The sequence below is a fragment of the Aethalodelphis obliquidens genome, unplaced genomic scaffold (assembly GCF_003676395.1).
Source record: "Aethalodelphis obliquidens isolate GAN/ISIS:26980383/991018 unplaced genomic scaffold, ASM367639v1 scaffold42, whole genome shotgun sequence".
Classification (NCBI taxonomy): domain Eukaryota; kingdom Metazoa; phylum Chordata; class Mammalia; order Artiodactyla; family Delphinidae; genus Aethalodelphis; species Aethalodelphis obliquidens.
In genome coordinates, this window is record NW_020837986.1 from 10,095,409 (window position 1) to 10,115,023 (window position 19,615).

The following is a 19,615-nucleotide window of genomic DNA, read 5'->3' on the forward strand; positions in this document are numbered from 1 at the left end:
CCCGTTTAGTTCTCATTCTTTGGATATAGTCAGCTTTGTACCGCTGTGTTACGGTAATAGGTTTAAAATTACTTGCAGATTTCTCAAGGGGATGTAACGTGAGTTTTGTAAAGTTCTTCCGGAGAATGTCCAGAACATGGTTAAGGAAGAGCATGTTTATGCTTACATTTTTAAGGATTTACTTAGAACCTTAATCTTAGTAGAATTATTTATAATAATGTCAGTAGACAATGTTATTTTTCCTTGACGTTCATTAAGTTAAATTTATCTCTTGTGCTTTTTTACTTTTCTCACATATTTGGGCACTTTTAGTTTCCTCTGTAAATTTAGAAGTGTACACCATCTATTTGTAAGCATGAGTAGATTAAATCCCACTATTGTTATTCGGCTAGATAATCTCTTGCTTTTCATTTTTGACTTGCTAATTGTTCCTGTCTCTGTATTCTACAACCATCAAGTATTTTTTCGGGTATTGAATTTGTAGAGTCTTAGTAAGACTGATCTAATTCTGATAAACAGCTGCCTCAGTATTCCATGTATCTATCTCAGTTTGTGAAAAAAAATTCTTAGAGTCAAATAGTTTTCATCATTTGGGGTTTTACTCTCAAGTTTGTCATTTGTGATTATGAAACTTAATTTTATTTTATGATTTCCTTTTGGGGAGACATCCTTTCTACTAATTTGGACCAGTCCAACATTAGTGTGGACTCAGGGGTTATTACTTGTGACTGTCATTAAACTCTCAGGCTTCTGATTGGCCCTTTATTATCCTGGAGAGAGTACCATTTGTAAGATTGAGAGGCCAGTGGACTTTGGTCCTGATAATGTAAGATACTATCAGAAGAAACATTTAGAAATTATCATCATATTGAAGGCATTGAGTCACACTGAATTATTTTATGGACATTTTATATACATCATAGTTAAAATGGGCTTGGGAGTAATGACAAACTGGTTTCAGGAAAGTTTATTCTGTTTACTGAAAATGTGCATTAAGAGTTATTTTAAAAGAATAAATTATAAAGTTAATTCTATATTCTTTACCCCTGTTAGGGAGCCTATTGATAATCTGACTCCTGAGGAAAGAGATGCAAGGACCGTTTTCTGTATGCAGCTGGCAGCAAGAATTCGGCCAAGGGATTTGGAAGAGTTTTTCTCCACAGTAGGAAAGGTAATCTAAGCCTATTTACAGAGCTAATTTAAGTAGAAACTGCAAACAACATTTTAGCAATTGTCAGTGTGACAGATAAAATTAGAAAACATCTAAATACATTTTTTTGTTTGGTGGAATTTAGTTAGGGAATTTTTTTTTTTTTTTTTTTGGCTGCATCGGGTCTTAATTGCGGCATGCAAACTTAGTTGCGGCATGTGGGATCTAGTTCCCTGACCAGGAATCTAACCTGGCCCCCTGCATTGGAAGTGGAGAATCTTAGCCACTGAACGAAGTCCAGGGAATTTATTTTTGATACCATTTCTTTTTGCCTCACTTGGAAGTTAATAGTGTTGGAATTGATGTATGTTGATAAATGAATTGGGCCTACAAATTTACCTATTTAAAAAAATCTTTTTAATGGCTTGCTTTGCAATATCATTGATGTGCCTCTTTTGTCTTTTGAAATTATTATACTTACTGCGAATGGTTGCACAAACAGAACCTAAAGTGTGTGTTTTCTTTTTAGGTTCGAGATGTGAGGATGATTTCTGATAGAAATTCAAGACGTTCCAAAGGAATTGCTTATGTGGAATTTGTCGATGTTAGCTCAGTGCCTCTAGCAATAGGATTAACTGGCCAGCGGGTTTTAGGAGTGCCAATCATAGTACAGGCGTCACAGGTAACTTTTTTCTTGGTTAAGAATTTGATCATTGGTAGTGTTAGAAACTTGTTTCTTAGAGTTGTGTTGTAACGCCTTGAGCCTTACACAATCACCACTTCCTACCATAAGTCAGATGTTCTCAGGGTAGCTTTTTAAAAAAAAAATTTGCCTTGATTTCTTTGATAATTGTGTGTTCTTAATAACATCCTGTTCCATTTTAATGTAAGTTGTAAATACTTATTTCATGGAAAAGACTTGGGAACTTGTTCTAGAATTTTACTGATTTGTGATGACTTCTTATTTGGGGATAGAAGCATCTAAGAACATGTTTTCCCCTTCCGATCTTTTAAATGGAATGGTTTTGACATTTTTAGTAAATTTAATATTTTCACTGTTTTAAAATACATACTTGCGAAAGATTTTATATAATGTTAAGAATAGTTTGAACAGCTAGCTGTTAGTTCTAGCATTTCTTGAAAGTAAGATGTTTCAGACTAATTTGGAGAATGTTTTTTAAGATAATCCAAATTACAATTTAATTCCTCTTTGCTGATGCTCCACAATAAATGAGTGTTGCCTTTGTAAAAATGAAATTAGTGTTAATATTTTAGTTCATTTAGGTATGGAAAAATTGGGATATATCATTCTACTGAGTATATATATATATATTTTTTTGTGGTACGCAGGCCTCTCACTGTTGTGGCCTCTCCCGTTGCGGAGCACAGCTCCAGACGCGCAGGCTCAGCGGCCATGGCTCATGGGCCCAGCCGCTCCGCGGCATGTGGGATCTTCCCGGACCGGGGCACGAACCCGTGTCCCCTGCATCGGCTCTCAACCACTGCGCCACCAGGGAAGCCCCTTTATTGAGTATATTAACGTGAAAGTAGTTTTTTGATTTTTCATCAGTACCTTTTTGTACTAAGAAACAAGTTGATTTCTGTGACTACCTGATAACTTAGATTTTTTAAATGGAGAATATAGGATTTAAAGAATTTATTTTTGGCCTTGCTGAGCGGCTTGTGGGATCTTAGTTCCCCCCCAAGGGGTTGAACCCGGGCCATGGCAGTGGCAAAAGCGCCGAGTTCTAACCACTGGACTGCCAGGGAATTCCTGAGGATTTAAAGAATATTTTTTGAGCGATACAAAATAACAGTTGTTATGTTCGTGCCTTTTCAAACCCCTGAAACAAATACTCCTTACAACTGCTGAAAAATCTGGTTACTCATCAAGCTTTTACATCATTTTGTAGTTAGGCACAAAATTTGTAACCAGATCTTAAGTGAAATTCCAGTTTCACTGTTAAGCTGTAACTGTGGTCAGATTACTACCTTCTATCTCTAAAAGACGATGGTAGGTCCTACATAGTGTTTTAGCAGTATGTAATATTGGGTACTTATCATTTGATCATATGTCACAGTAAGAAAAGAATTGTTAGGAAGCAGGCTGGGGGGAATCATTGCTCAATTCATTTCCCATGATGGAGGACAAACCTAGTAGTGTGTACGTTGGCCTGGCAAAGGGCTCAGAAGAATCACATTGATAAATGAGATTTTGAATTCATTTAACTTTAACCTCCTATTATGCCCCAGTTTGTTAAAGGAGTTTGTGTTAGAGTATAAATTGAGAACTGTTTCCTTTGAGAAGTACTTGGTATGGGAAAAAATGACTGCTGAACTGAATGGTTTACTTGGTTTGATTTATATTGATGTTAATCCTTTTAAGATGGACAGCCAGTTGGTGTACTGTACGTTGAGTAACAGTGATATTGAGAGCACATGAATAATGAGTGTATTTAACACTTCCAGGAGATAATCTTGTATTTCCACATTTGGCATATCTGTTACCAGGATGCTGCTTTAGACTGGCATAATGTAGGGTTTTTTTTAATTTTTTAAAAAATTTTATTATTTAATTTTGGCTGCATTGGGTCTTTGTTGCTGTGTGCAGGCTTTCTCTAGTTGCGGTGAGCGGAGGCTACTCTTGGTTGTGGTGCGCGGGCTTCTCATTGCGGTGGGTTCTCTTGTTGCGGAGCACAGGCTCTAGGTGCTCCGGCTTCAGCAGTTGTGGCACGTGGGCTCAGTAGTTATGGCTCGCAGGCTCTAGAGCAGTGGCTCAGTAGTTGTGGCGCATGGGCTTAGCTGCTCCGTGGCATGTGGGATCTTCCTGGACCAGGGCTCGAACCCGTGTTCCCTGCATTGGCAGGCGGATTCTTAACCACTGCGCCACCAGGGAAGTCCCCAATATTCTTTTATGTATGACTTACACTTAGCATAATTTGATATCAGTTGTCATTAAGCAAACCTAAGGTATGAGTGGGATTTGCTACTCTGCTCAAAATGGTATTTATTCATTCTTAAGTGGATGTGTGATGTGCCTTATGTGTTGTCTTAACTAACTTGTAGGCAGAAAAAAACAGAGCTGCAGCGATGGCAAACAATCTACAAAAGGGAAGTGCTGGACCTATGAGGCTCTATGTGGGCTCGTTACACTTTAACATAACTGAAGATATGCTTCGGGGGATCTTTGAGCCTTTTGGAAGGGTAAGTCCCAAGTTTTTTAGTGGATCCTAAATCTTGAAACAAATGTAACTGCACAGTAATTTATTTGCTTTGTCATGTTTCTAAGAGATTAATGTTAGGATTGGAGTGGTTCTATAAAGTTTTTGAGACAACTTAGATCAAGATAGTTTCCCTGAAGATAGCATTTGAAGACAGAATCTGTCAACATTTGTAATGCTACAGTGAAATGCATAGTATTAGCTTCAATTATTAAAAAATCGACCTGAATGATAAAATGTACTGTGCATTGGAGCAAGAGATTTTTTTTTCTTGGTTTGTTTCTTAGGATAGTATTTCTTACTGAAAATTTAAGGGTATATAAGCTTCTCTGTACTTAATATGTAAGGAATTAGAATTAGACTGTTTATGCCCATTTAGTCCTCTTTTTTTTTTTTTTTTTTTTTAAGAACTCAGCTTTTTATTGAACGTGCTACTAAAGAGGTTTAGTCAAAAAGACCAAAGCTCATGTCATCATCAGACTCTTCAGATTTCTCTTTCTTTGCTTCCACTTTCTTCTCAGCTGGGGCAGCAGTGGTGGAGGGGGCAGGACCTCCTGCTGGTGTAGCACCAGCTGCTGGGGCAGGTCCACCTGCCCCCACATTGCAGATGAGGCTCCTGATGTTGACATTGGCCAAAGCCTTTGCAAACAAGCCTGGCCAGAAAGGTTCAACATTTACATCGGCTGCTTTAATGAGGGCATTGATCTTATCCTCCGTGACTGTCACCTCATCGTCGTGTAGGATGAGGGCCGAGTAGATGTAGGCGAGCTCCGAGACGGTGCGGGCGAGGGCTAGGCAGGGTCTGCCGGGCACGGTGCTAGTTGCTGGATGAAGTGAGGGCCTCACCCCAACGCGGCCTTAGCTTCCTCGGAAGGACTGAGCACCTTAGCGGAAGCTGAGGAAAAGGTTTTTCTTTTTTTTTTTTTTTATTGAGATAAAATTGACACAGCATTGTCTAAGCTTAAGGTGTACAACATAGTGATTAAACTTACATGCATCATGAAATTATTACAGTAGGTTTAGTGAACATCTGTCATCTCATACAGATACATTAAAGAAATAGATAACAAATTTTTTTCCTTTGTGACGAGAACGTTTAGGATTTACTCTTGAGCCTTAATTTATGGTATACAGCAGTGTGGTGATACACTACATCCCTAGTACTGATTTATAACTGGAAGTTTGTACCTTTAGACTACTTTCATCTAACTCTTCCCTCCGCCCTCCACCCCCGACCCCTCACCTCTCTGTTAGCCACAAATCTGATCTTTTTTTCCATGAGTCTGTTTTTGAAGTACAGTTGAATTGCAACACTAATAGTTCCTGGTACACAACATAGTAATTTGATTTTTTTATGCATTTTTTTCAAAAGAATCACCAGGGTAAGTCTAATTCTCCTCATTTTAGAAGAGATGTTAGAATAAATGTTACTAGTAGGCTGTGCTCTGGTTTAAAAAATTCATTGTGTGGCCATGAATAAAAAGCTTGGTTCCTGTCGTACCTTGTCCACTACTTAATCTTTATGGCCCTTGGATACACATTTCGTTGTTTTCTTTCACTACCCCACTCAACCCCTTTGTTAAACTGTTTTATGTGTCAATAATGATAAAGTTGGGGTGTTGTATTTTGTGGGTGCTTTATATTTATTGGAAATATACACATATTAATGGTGCACAAATCATAATTGTATGAGTTGGTCAGTCATTACAAAATGAATACGTTCTTGAAACAACCAGAACATGAAATATAATATGTGGGTGCTGTTTTTTAATTGTTCATGCTTCCTTTGTATGACCGAGTTTGTTGGGATATTGTGATGTAGTAAATACAGTTCCCTCAGTTAAGGTGAACAATCATTGCTTTGTAGCATATTCACAGTGTTGTGCAACCATCAACCACATCCCATTGTTCTTAGTTATTCCAACATTTCAGGCAATTTATTGTGTCTGGCATAATTGAGAATTAACATTTGGTGTATTTTAGCAAAGGGGAAGAAAAAAGATTGATTTAGTTTTTAACATTGTATTCTGCAAAGGATTTAAGATTTTTAGTGGGTTTTGATGCAAAAGACTTCCCAGTGCATAACTTCGTGTTTAGGAAGTTCCTCGGCCTCTAGAAAGATTTTTTGGGTATGAGGGATTGTGATATGTTTTCTATTATGTTTTAGGGGGAGCCATTTTAAAATCATGTTTCAAGGGGTAAAATACTTTTGCACCCCTTTTTCATTTATATAAATAATAATTGTGGTTTTCATTTTTAGATTGAAAGTATCCAGCTCATGATGGACAGTGAAACAGGTCGATCCAAGGGTTATGGATTTATTACGGTAAGCAATTAACCATGATTAACATGACTTAAAAGTTTTTGATTTGAATAGCGTAGTGTAAAGCTTTATTGGTTATTGATAGTGGGGAAGGAGGTAAGGTTAATATTTTCAAGTGGTTTAACTTATTTTGCTGTTAGTAGCCAATTCTTAGTAGCTAAAGGTGTCCACCAAATGTGAAACTTAAAGCAGTTTGCTATCATTCTGTTTATGGTCAGTTTGGTTAGCCAACTGTTCATGTAATTGAAGTCATTCACTCCTTTAGGATTTCTTCAGTCTCTTTTGTGACACAGGATGTTAGTTGCATAAAGGTCTCTTGGAATTCTCTTACTTTTTATATGGACACGTCGGACAACCATGACCAGGATTGCCTTATTAAAAGTGTTTGTAGCTGACCGTTGAAGCCCAGTGCCTGAATAGGGTATGAAGTGGCAGCTTGGAATAATTGTGAATAATTGTGAATGGAGGTGCCCTTTTAAAAGTAAATATTAATGTTCATGATGCAATCCAGTTACATGAGAACAGTTTTTCAAATTATTTTTTAACCTTGGAAAGTGCTGGAAACACATTTTTAGTTTAAAATACAGATAGTTGTCACCATTGCTGCCATTATACACAAAAAAATTTTAAAAATATAGAGATCCCAGATTTTATCAAGAAATTACAATTGTGTCTTATAACCAAATTTAGATAAAATTGAAACCTATTCTGTAGTGATAATACGTTCCACCGTTCAGTGGGATTTTATCTACCTCAGTGTGTGTTGGTGAAAAGAAAAAAGTTATAAAACACCAACATGCTAATTTGTTACTAGTAACATTAGCATGATCTCCCCTTCCCCCCAAAAAAAGGTGTTCAAGGGATTTTACATGCAACTTACAAATATTTTCTCCTACTGTCTAAAGTATTTAGTGTTCTATGTTCTAGATTTAGTGCTTGAATATTTGCTCACTGGCCATATTTTCACTAGAACACTACTAAACGTCATGTAAACAATGAAGACATTTTGCAGAGCATTTTAATTTTTTAACATAAATCAAGTATGAACTATTTCCTATGATTTACTGATTTGTATGCAAAGCTAGATTATGTAGGGACTTTCCTGGTGGTCCAGTGGCTAAGACTCCGAGCTCCCAATGCAGGGGCCCCAGGGTTTGATCCCTGGTCAGGGAACTAGAGCCCACATGCCACAACTAAGAGTGCGCATACTACAACGAAGCTCCTGCATGTGGCAACGAAGATCCCGCCTACCACAACTAAGGCTTGGTGCAGTCAAATAAATAAAGAAATATATTTTTTAAAGCAAGATCATGTAAATCTACATGGTTCTGTTGTGTGTGTAAATGTTTTTATATTTTGTAACTACTATCTGTAATTGTTCCCATCTCAATAATGGAAAAAAATTATTTTTAAACAATTCAACATTCTGATGAAAGATGAAGCTGTGGAATTAGAATATAGCCCGTTCTTCCATTATATTAAAACCAGATTGTGTGAATTAAAGTTTTATTGTGTCTGCATCCTGAAATTAAGACTAATACTTAACTGGCAATAAAACAATGACTCAGAATTTTGTATTAAAAATTAAGTTTTGTATTAAAAACCTGAGTTGAACTTTTTTTCTTTTTCTTTTTTATTTATTTATTTTGACTGCATTGTGGTATGTGGGATCTTAGTTCCCTGACCAGGGATGGAACCCATGCCCCTGCAGTGGAAGTGCAGAGTCTTAACCACTGGACCACGAGGGAAGCCCGAGTTGAACTTTTAATTTTCCTGAATAGTGTACTTTTAAGAGAGAAAAGAAGCAACATTTTAATTTATTCCAGCATATTAAAAAGGGTTTTGATGTTTGAAAAACATCACATTTTGTTTTCACATTTTGTTACTGAGATTCTTTATTCCCAAAGACAGGTGTCATTACTTGATAATGTCTTGCCCTTTAAACCACCACATTAATAAATCTAATATGCGTAAACGTTGGTGGTCTGATAATTTAGGTTATATTACTTATAGCTTGAACTTGTTACTTTATCATCCTTGCAGATGTAATTATTGAATATACTAGCTTTAATAAGTAAGGGTTTCTTTACCTTGCATATGTAAATAATTGCTGGACTTTTTATCCCCCTCTCAATTGTATAGTTTTCTGATTCAGAATGTGCCAAGAAAGCTTTGGAACAACTTAATGGATTTGAGCTAGCAGGAAGGCCGATGAAAGTTGGTCATGTTACTGAACGTACTGATGCTTCCAGTGCTAGCTCATTTTTGGACAGTGATGAACTGGAAAGGACCGGAATTGACTTGGGAACAACTGGTCGTCTCCAGTTAATGGCTAGACTCGCAGAGGGTAAGTTTATCCTAGTGTTGTGAATGATTTGTTGATACCGTAATGAGAAAGGTAACCATGCAGACAAATAAATGGAAAATTATTTTTTCTTATTTTGGTGTTGACTGTTATCCTTGGGCGGCACATGTGGTTTCATAGGTGAAATTCATTGCCTTAATTATAATGGAATCTACTTTATGATGGTGCTTTTTGAGTACCACAGCATATGTTACAGGATTTCTTTTGCTTTCTATTATATCCTCATACTTCAGAATAAATTTATTTGCAGTGCTTAATACTATGTCCTGCCTGTACAGTTGGCCTCCCATATCTGTGAGTTCTGCATCTGAGTACGGAGGGCAGACTGTATCACGCCACTTTATATGAGGGACTTGAGCATTTGTGGATTTTGATACCCGAGGAGATCCTGGGAAATCTCACCTGCCCTGCTACCAAAGACCACTGTAATTTGTTTTAATGAAGTGACTTCCGTATTAAGCAACCAGAAAACTAGGATTTTCCCACTCTTAAAGCAGGGACGTTAAGACCTATTCTTTTACAGGTACAGGCTTGCAGATCCCACCAGCAGCACAGCAGGCTTTGCAAATGAGTGGCTCTCTGGCATTTGGTGCTGTGGCAGGTAGGAATTGAATCTTTTCTATTTGAAATCATTGTTTTTTCACCTAATTCGAAAATTTGCCAAATTTTTGCATTTAAAAGGACTTACTGAGAATTCAATTCATCAAGTACTTTTAACTTACAGATTTCAAGAGTTCATGTAAGGAAGTGGTGATACAGGACATAATTATCCACTCATAATAAACTGTCAGGGTATTTTTGAACCCTGCATACCAATTTTTAGTTGAAATTGCTGTTGTATTTTGGGTTTGTTTTGATTGATTGATTGATTGATTTTTTTGGCTGCATCAGGTCTTAGTTGCGACATACGGGATCTTTTGTTGCAGCACGTGGGCTCCTCTCTAGTTGTGGCATGCGGGTTTTCTCTCTAGTTGTGGTGTGCAGGTGTCAGGGTGTGTGGGCTCTGTAGCTTGCAGCATGCGAGCTCAGTAGTTGAGGCGCGTGGGCTTAGTTGCCACGTGGCATGTGGGATCTTAGTTCCCTGACTAGGGATCTTACCCGTGTCCCCTGCACTATAAGGCGGATTCTTTTATCATTGGACCACCAGGGAAGTCCCTGTAAGTTGTTAAGTCTCTTTAAATCTGTCACTTGTATTGAAGACCAAAAAGTTTATATTGTTTCAAAGGAAAAATAGTTTCTGTAATGTTTTTGTTTGGAAAGCTACCAGAGGCCTTTGAATCAAGCTTTATTTAAAATAATTACAGTGTTAAGAGTGCAGAGAATACTGCTTTCCTAATTAGAACATACTACAGTTGATCCTTGAACAACATGCGTTTGAACTGCAAGGGTTTTACTTACACATGGATTTTTTTCAGTTGTAAATACCACATGGTTAAATCCATGAATTTGGAAGGACTAAGGATATAGAGGGTCTACTATAAGTTACATATGGGTTTTCAACTGCTCAGATGGTTGGTGTCCCTAATCCCCAAGTTGTTCAAAGGTCAACTGTAATTTGAGATTTTGAGTTATAGAATGAAGTGCCTGGAGAGGTGAGGAAAAGAGGGAGAGAATTGATAGTTTCTTACGATTATGTAACAATGGGTTTAGTTTATGAATCACATTGTTTTCTTCTCTTTTGTGGCTCAGGTACTTGAAATTAACCCAAATCTATGAGCTAGGATAGTATTAAATTTTGAGATGTTGAAGTCTTGCTTTTAGAATATCTGAGAAGAACCGTTTGTAGTTTGTACTTTAGATGACAAGAAACACTAACCCAAGAAAGTATGGCAATATAAGATCATGGTACTGCATCTGAATATATAAAAAGTTCTGTGTGGTTGCTTCATGATTTCCTTTTCAATTGAAAAGCCATTAATAGAGAGGATCGTTTCTGCATCTGCATTCTTTATAGGGGGCACTTCTGTGTTTTCCTTTTTTTAGTGACTATTCGAAAGTTTGTGAGTACTTTAGGGTCTTGTGCTTCCTTTCAAACCGATATATTTTGAAATCTGATAGGTAGTTCTTTAAAATTACTGACAATCATGTTAGTGTATTCATATGAGAAGGAGAGTTATAACTATTAATGCATTTCTGTATTTATGAATAAATTATTGTTTTGATTTAAACAAGTATTAGACATTTAATTTCTTTGCAGTGAACACGTAGTCATAGAATGTCACGTACTGTAATTGAAGATACTAAAGGAAACCCATCACTTCAGAAATATATCCTAGTCTCTGGTTTGACAGTTAACTATTTTACCTGAAAACTGTATCCGTGTGTTGCTTCCCATTGTTCAGGTCATTTTTTCAATAATTTAGAAAAATGCTAGAGTGTTTACCATATTCTAGATATTTCACTAGAGGCTGGTGCCTTTAGGGATTTAATACAAATACATATGATTCATTTCTAAACAATCTTCTGTTATATCCTGGCTGCTGTATCAAATGTGTTGATTTGGTTTGTAAACAATATCTTCGCCTATAGTTTTTCAGTGTTAGACATTATTACTTCCCTAAGCCATTATTTCTCTTACGATGAATGAAGAATGACTGTACTTCCCTGGGCACACTTAACTGGGTAGTTTATATTAAGGCTGAAAATTCTAAATGTCCATGGATTGCTTAAAATAGCCATTTAGTTAATTATTTGTTATATTCCCCCTTTTTAGTGTTGATAGATGATTTTAAAGTTTCGTACTGTTTTCTTAAAACTTCCAGTAAATTGCTATTACTACTGAATTACTAATCAGCACTCTATTTTAAGGTAAATATTTACATAACTGGGTATTTTTCTTCTGTCGTTAAAACCTTACACATTCCTTGTTAAAATAAGATGAATCACTGGTGTTGATGTCAATATTTGAGGCCCTTGTTGCCGAAGTTCTTAAAAGTTGTTTTTTGAAACCAAGAGTGGCCTATCACTATATCCACATGTCTTTATTCTGGAAGTTTAACGGGTCTTTTCTAAGATAAGTTAGTTCTTATCTGTATGAAACCCATGCTTTGTTTCCTAACTTGTTACAAATGACCTGAAGAACCATTTTTGAAATTTTGATTTATATACACTTAATATAGCATGGATTTCTGATACCTATACATTTTTTCCCATTTTAGGGAAAAAAAGACAAATTGCTTTATAATTTAAAGTTTATTGACAATGTTCCTATGGTCATATCTTCAAGTTCCTTCAGTATACACCAGTTACATTTCTTCAGCTCCCTGGGATGCCAGTTTTGAGCACCTAGGACCCAGGTATTCTTACATCCCCATGTGACTTGGGCTGCAGATCCCTTTTCATTTTTGCCTATGTTTTATGATCATTTTCTATACGCAACAAGAAGCCCAAATGGTAATAAAGTATTGCAGTTGAATCACGTGTTACTGAAAATTAGGTTACTGAATTCAAACAATTTCTATGTTGTATATATATCTATAACTTTTAAACTGCAAGATACCTTTGGATACTGTGACATTTTCTTCACGTTTCACACTTGCTGCTGCTTTCACTTGATGGCAGCTTTCTCTTAATTGGCCTTCTCATGTAGAATTTTAATGATTATATGAGAAAATATATTGGTAGAAATCACCATTCTGTTTATTTTTAATACAGACTAGATGGTTAGATTTTTCTTGTACTACATATAGTAAATCTGATGAGATTTCATTCCTGCCTCATTAAATTTCCAGAATAGGCCAGGAAATCAGACCTAATAAAACTACCACCTTCTGGGCTGGACATGACAACTTAAAAGAACTTAAATAATATATACATATGGTTAGAATGGGGTTTTTCACTACTTAATCGGTAGATTATTGAAAGTGTTTGACGTGTACTGTTGCAGTATTTACTCTTTCACCATAAACTTCTAAAGTTTAAAATGCTTACTGACACTGATAGAACAATAAATAGTTGAATATCCCAAGTACTTGGAATTGAATTCTCAAGATCAGGGTTTTCATGCATTTTTCTGACCGGTGTGCTTCCCTTTCCCCATTTCCCATTATTCCCATGTGAAGAGTAGTATAGTGGAATGCCTTTGAGATGTGGAAGAGTTCTAGGAATAGGAATAGAGAGGCATAAGTTTCCTAGGATAGGAGGAAAGAAAAAGGCCCCACAGCCTTGTCAATGAGGAATGGGGAAGGAGGTTTGGCTGCCAGGTTTTACTATAAGTTCATTTTGATAAACCCTGCTACCATAGTCCTCTTTTATTAATGCTTTCCTGACATTTACCCTGTTAGTTGAGGCTCTTCATTGTTCCTGCACTGAGCTGTAGAATTCTCTTTTGTTATAGATTTGCAAACAAGACTTTCCCAACAGACTGAAGGTGAGTTGAGTTTTTTATTTGTTTTTGAAGTGGATGTTAATGTAGCAGGACATAGTTGTGTATATATATTTTATCATAATTATTACTGTAGTTTGTATTTTGGGCCCAGTTTTGTCAGAATGACATACAGTGTCATTAACAGTAAGCCAGAAGGCCTAATCCAAGTCATTACAATTACATGAATAAAGATGATAAATGTCCATGCTTTTTTTGCTATAGCTTGCTTAGAATTATTTTCAACTTTGTATGCCTATCTTTGTGTTCTGATTGTACATTTTATATAGATGTCAGAAAATGAAACTTGTCATTTTGGTAGACAAATCTTTTAGAACATGGAGTCTGTGAACTTAATATAAGGTTAGGAAAAACTAACTCCAGTGATTTGTGTAAGCAGTACCAAGCAATGAGATTATCCAGAACTAAATTGCATGCAGATTTCAGAGATTGTGAAACAATTTATAAAATAGGCTATTTTCTTAGTTTTCAATTATCAAGTAAATCTCTGCCACTTAATATAGCATTTTGTTGCAGTAATTTGGTATCTTATAGGATATACTTAAAGTCGTTTAGGTAAATGATTCTGTATGAAAAAGGTCTTTTCTTGTTCCTTGATAGTCAGGAATTAAATGTGTATCTTAATTTTTTCAGCAAAAGAGACAATTGTACTCAATCTTTTTTTTTTCCTAACAGATTTTTAAAAGTAGAACTGGTGGATTTTCCTCTTAGTTATATTTCTATGCTGAATTCATTGTGTTCTGCATTCATCTAGGTTGAGCTGGAATATTTCCATGATATATTTTCTAATATTTTTCAGTATTCATAGCATACAGTGACCTTCTAGTGTTTTTTCCAAGCATACTTCATTCCATTTGTTTATGATAAAGGTACACAGTGGGCTTCATTTTTTTATTGTAATATAAGCACACTTGCATCTTTAACTTTCTTCAGTAGAATTTGACGTTAGTTATCTTAGCATTTTTATTTTCATACAAAGTTTTATGAAAGACAAATACTTGTTTATTGAAGTAAACTATAAAGAAGCAAAAAGTACTTGTTACTCTATCAGAAACTATCTTTTTTATGATGTATTTCATGCACAGCCCTAGTTTTTATTCAGTGGAATGTTTCTTATACTTACTCAGGTTATTGTTCATTTTAATTACCATAATTTCTAATGCACTGTTTTATCCATAGCTTTGTTTATTATTGTTATGTATTGGAATGAAATTTGGTCAAATATTATGATTACGGTGAGTTCTGTAACAGCTACTGGTAATGTTTTCTAAGTCACATAAAAGCAATGGAGCAACTGTCTTGGAAAATGCACTTCAAACTTAAAACCAACATTGGTTTAAATTTGCTCCTAAGTATTAGTGTCCAGTAGTTTTTTATTTTTAACAATGACTATTATAGATACATATTACTCTTTTTAGTGTTTTCTCCTGCTAGAACAGACCTAATCATTTAAAAAATATTAATTTGATGTTGTAGGTTTTACAGTCCTAAGATGTTAAATCTTAAATACTTGGATGGTTTTATGTATATTATTTTTAAAACTTCATCCTTTTATAATGTTTATATATTTAAAAGAAAATATGTAACTATATATTCATAGGCAGAAACATAAGAAATAAAACATGGTATAGATTTAGTTGGCATTTTAATATTGTATTTGCATCATCCCCTGCTTCTCAGGGTATTAACTCCAGCAGTCCTACGAAATCAGTCTTGTTTTTATTTTCTTGTTTGTATTATTGATATTTGTCTAATTGAATGAATTTTCACTACATTTAAGGTTTAACTTCCCTTCTAAAAACAAAAGTCCCAACTTAGGATCAGCTGTCTCAAATACTAAGTTGCCTTAGCTTTCTGGCAGCTAAAATGGGGTATTGTTATATACACTGATGTTTGATAGCATTATTGAATATGGTGAATTAGTGAAGTGACTGACTACCCTAGTTTCACCCTGTGGGTCCAGTGGTTATATTGGGCTTTGTTTTATTCATAGGGATATTCTGATGCATTTTCCATGAAACTGATTTCTCCCTTTCTCTTTTTTTTTTTAGCTTCAGCATTAGCTGCAGCTGCCTCTGTTCAACCTCTTGCAACACAGTGTTTCCAACTCTCTAACATGTTTAACCCTCAAACGTAAGTAATATACTTTGGTCAAGTTCAAAAGGGTATGCTGTGAAATCTTTAATGTTTAACTTGTCTAAGTTAACATTTAGCATGTTTTCAACATATTTCATAGTTCAAACACTGCCACAATTTTGATCCTTTTAGTATAATTATTTTTCTGCACATTATGAATTATTTCCCTTGAATGTGTTTGTAAGATTGGAATTCATTTGAAAACTTTGTAGATTTTATGTTTTCCATTTATATCTAGTAGTTTTCTGTGAAGTTTGTATCAGTATTTATTTGTATCACCAGTATACAAATATACTTTTCTTAGTCCTATGAAATGGTGATAAACTTGGTATAAGTATCTTTGAAAGATGTCAATTAACCACTTAAATGTTAAGCAAATGATTTTTAAAATAACACACTTAAGATTTTTTAGACAGATTGGAATATATGTGTATCATTTTATAAGTTTGAGTAGTGTCTCATAGATTTAATACTTTGTTACAGAGAAGAAGAAGTTGGATGGGATACAGAGATTAAAGATGATGTGATTGAAGAATGTAATAAACATGGAGGAGTTATTCATATTTATGTTGACAAAAATTCAGCTCAGGTATTTTGTTACTTTCTTGTGTCTTAATTTTCACACACTTGGGGCATATTATGATCACTGTTTTTCCTTAGAGCGTGTTGGGGTTTTTTGTTTTCTCCTGAGAGAAGCTTTAGCATACTGACTAAATACACCCCCTACGAAATAAAGACACTTTTAAAATAGTTCAGGTCATCATGTAGCATTATTGTTGCTGGTTAGTGTTCAAAGGTTGCCATGAAATTCTGGCACCTTGATTTCATTCTTCAGCAGCTTTCACATCATAGAAGATAGTAACAAGGCCAGTTTTGGGGATGATGAAGTATTTTCAGTGAATTTCTAGGTTATATATATTAGCTAGTGGAAAAGTTATAGAGCAGTTTTTTTCTATAGGTAACTTGAATAAACCTATTGGAATCCATGTTGTATATCACACCTTTAACCTTTTTTGTTGTATTTTAGGGCAATGTGTATGTGAAGTGCCCATCAATTGCTGCAGCCATTGCTGCTGTCAATGCATTGCATGGCAGGTGGTTTGCTGGTGAGTTTGACCTTTTTTCTGAGTGATTGTTTTTAATGGTCTAATCTAAGTGAAGAAGCTAAACGACCATATGTGTTTCTTTCAACAGGTAAAATGATAACAGCAGCGTATGTACCTCTTCCAACTTACCACAACCTCTTTCCTGATTCCATGACAGCAACACAACTACTGGTTCCAAGTAGACGATGAAGGAAAATATAGTCCCTTATGTACATAGCTTTTTTTCTTTCTTGAGAATTCATCTTGAGTTATCTTTTATTTAGATAAAAATAAAGAGGCAAGGGTCTGCTGTCATTTGTATACAGTTCCTGTTACCTTGAAAAAATAAAAATGTTAACAGGAATGCAGTGTGCTCATTCTCCCTAACTAGCAAATCCCACTGTATACAAAGCTGTTCTCTTGTTCTGCCTTTTAAATGTACATGTAGAAAATTACATTAAGGATCTATAGGAATAGCTCTAGGGGAACAAATGTGCTTAACATAAAAAGGCAGACAGGGATGTAATGATGTTTTTAATGTTTCAGAAGCCTAACTTTTTACACAGCAGTTACATTTCACTAATGTTGATATTTGGTTAATGGTTTAGCAGAGGTTTCTGGAATACATAGTTTATGGAAATTCAAGACAGCTAAAAGGGCTGTTTGATTAACATCTCATCTTGCATTCTGATCAACTGGCAAGAAAAGGAGATTTCAAAATTACATTTCTGGATGGTATCTTTTCAATTAATGTATCTGTAAAAGTTTCTTTGTAAATATTATGTGTTCGGGTGTGTCTAAGATTCCAAACAAAATGATCCCTGCATTTCCTCAAGATGTTTAGTGACAGTCTGGTAAGCAAAGCAGTCTGAGCAAGAAATAGGAAATGCAGAAATAGGTTTTGTCTGGTTGCATATAATCTTTGCTCTTTTTAAGCTCTGTGAGCTCTGAAATATATTTTTGGGTTACTTCAGTGTGTTTGACAAGACAGCTTGATATTTCTATCAAACAAATGACTTTCATATTGCAACAATCTTTGTAAGAACCACTCAAATAAAATTCTCTTAAAAAGGCCACAAGAAATCTTCATTTTTGAAATGTTTTAAAGTCACAGAAACTTGGAAATAGAATATTAGTTTCTTTGACTTTTTAGTTGCCTCTTTGGGAAAATTCTTAGTGAAACTGTTGCCCTCAAGTTGTCCCTCTACATTCCTCTGTATCAGTCTTACTACCGTACTACTTATTTAGGGTATTATATCAAAACTGAGGAACTTACCAAAAGAAAACCAAACTGATTTGACCAGGCCTCAAACCTGGGCATCCTTAAGTCTCTCCTACGTTTTCTGGACGTATTTGTGGGGGAAAAAAATGCCTTGTTATTTAAAAGCAAATACTGGAGAAAATGGTATAAGTTCAAACTGGTTTCCCAAATTGATTTAACTGCATTTTTGAGCTTTAACTTTACTTGGGCAGCAACCCTTCATGATTTGTACTCTGAACTCTGCTTCAAGTTTTTGTGTCTAGGTTGAATCTTTTGAGTAGGGGATGTTGCTGCTAATTGCTCCTTCCAATACTGATTTCCTCACCTGCCTGAATTTCTGTTACTACTGTATTGATTTGTTAGGGCTGAATCATAAGTATTACAGGTTTATTCAGATATCAAGATAACTCAGTTTGAATTTAGAGGCATCACAGTTTTCTACCAACCCTTTTGAGGGATGTTTGTAATTCCCTTACTTGCTTCAGTTATTTAACCTGAAGAAAAATTTCAAGATTCAACTTTATTTTTGAACACCAAGCAGCAGTGTTATTGGGTGGCAGAGACATACATAATGCCAACTTTTTTCTTTCCAGATTATCTCCTAGTAATTAAAAATGTATTCTTGGATCAAGTTACTATCAGGTTTGTTCTGTCATTCCTTTCTAGGGAACTGGGCCAGCAAAGGTGCCTTCAGATGTTATTTAATCTCATCTGTTAAGACGTGGCAAAAATTTGCCCACCACCAAAGAATGAAATTTGGGTTGTAGGGCTTCCCTGGTGGCGCAATGGTTACGAATCCGCTTGCCAATATGCAGGGGACACAGGTTCGAGCCCTGGTCCAGGAAGATCCCACATGCTGCAGAGCAACTAAACCACTGCGCCACAACTACTGAAGCCTGTGCCCCACCAGAGAAGATACGACAATGAGAAACCCGTGCAAGAGTAGCCCTTGCTCACCGCAACTAGAGAAAGCCCGTGCACAGCAACGGAGACCCAACATAGCCAAAGCTAGCTAAAAGAAATTTGGGTTGTAAATGATGTTCAAAGCAAATTTGTTAAAAGAGTTCAGTCAAATAGAAGATAGCTCAAATGGCTATTCGGAGTGAGATCCTTTAATCAATTCCTGAGACAACATCCAATTTGGTTGTGAATTTTTTAGGTGCTGTAATTTCTGGGAGTGTCCTTGATTGCAGTTAGATCTGAGTGTCTTTATGCCCCCCAAATATTCCAGTGTAGTTTATTATAACATTTATTACCATCTTCTTAATGATTGAGAAATATTTGAGGGGAACTCGGCAATATCAAGGAATATGTTGCTTGTACAGGTGAGGGAAACGAAACTACCTTAAGCCAATTAATAGAATGGGGGGGGTCAGTTGGTAAAGTTTACATCTTCACTGGTGGCTGGTTAGAAAATTATCTGGGATTCATGAAGCTGAGAGGTTAGTTGGTTTGAATTTGTTCTTTTTTCTGATCAAGTCATATCTGAAGGACAATTTTTAGGTGAACAATGTAATAGCTAACCTTGTGACCTTAAGGAAAATCTAGACTTAACATTTTAAAGGTGAAAAACTAATAGCATCAACCTTAAAGGGTTGAATAATAAGGATTTATTAGAATCTATGAAAAGTCCCAGGTATGCAGAATCATTCTAAACTTTTTTTAAAAAGTACTTATGGCTGCGCTGGGT

General features: G+C 35.6%; 1 protein-coding gene and 1 pseudogene across 13 annotated transcripts in view; one reads left to right on the top strand and one right to left on the bottom strand.

Annotated features, from left to right (window-relative positions):
• The window catches only part of RBM39 (RNA binding motif protein 39), a 30,634-nt gene extending 12,896 nt beyond the window's left edge, over positions 1-17,738 (top strand). For 9 of the 13 annotated variants that reach the window (XM_027078418.1, XM_027078422.1, XM_027078419.1 and 6 more), the window contains 11 exons: positions 1,054-1,171; positions 1,680-1,832; positions 4,217-4,354; positions 6,632-6,697; positions 8,837-9,041; positions 9,583-9,660; positions 13,378-13,428; positions 15,495-15,576; positions 16,063-16,168; positions 16,607-16,685; positions 16,774-17,738. In XM_027078418.1, coding sequence (XP_026934219.1) covers positions 1,054-1,171; positions 1,680-1,832; positions 4,217-4,354; positions 6,632-6,697; positions 8,837-9,041; positions 9,583-9,660; positions 13,378-13,428; positions 15,495-15,576; positions 16,063-16,168; positions 16,607-16,685; positions 16,774-16,874 — 1,177 coding nt within the window. In that variant the 3' untranslated portion in view covers positions 16,875-17,738. The remainder of the gene's footprint in view (positions 1-1,053; positions 1,172-1,679; positions 1,833-4,216; positions 4,355-6,631; positions 6,698-8,836; positions 9,042-9,582; positions 9,661-13,377; positions 13,429-15,494; positions 15,577-16,062; positions 16,169-16,606; positions 16,686-16,773) is intronic. The other 4 variants (XM_027078420.1, XM_027078424.1, XM_027078421.1 and 1 more) reach the window with 1 other exon arrangement.
• LOC113605017 (60S acidic ribosomal protein P1 pseudogene) lies at positions 4,777-5,912 on the bottom strand (annotated as a pseudogene).
• Positions 17,739-19,615: the final 1,877 nt, after the last annotated feature.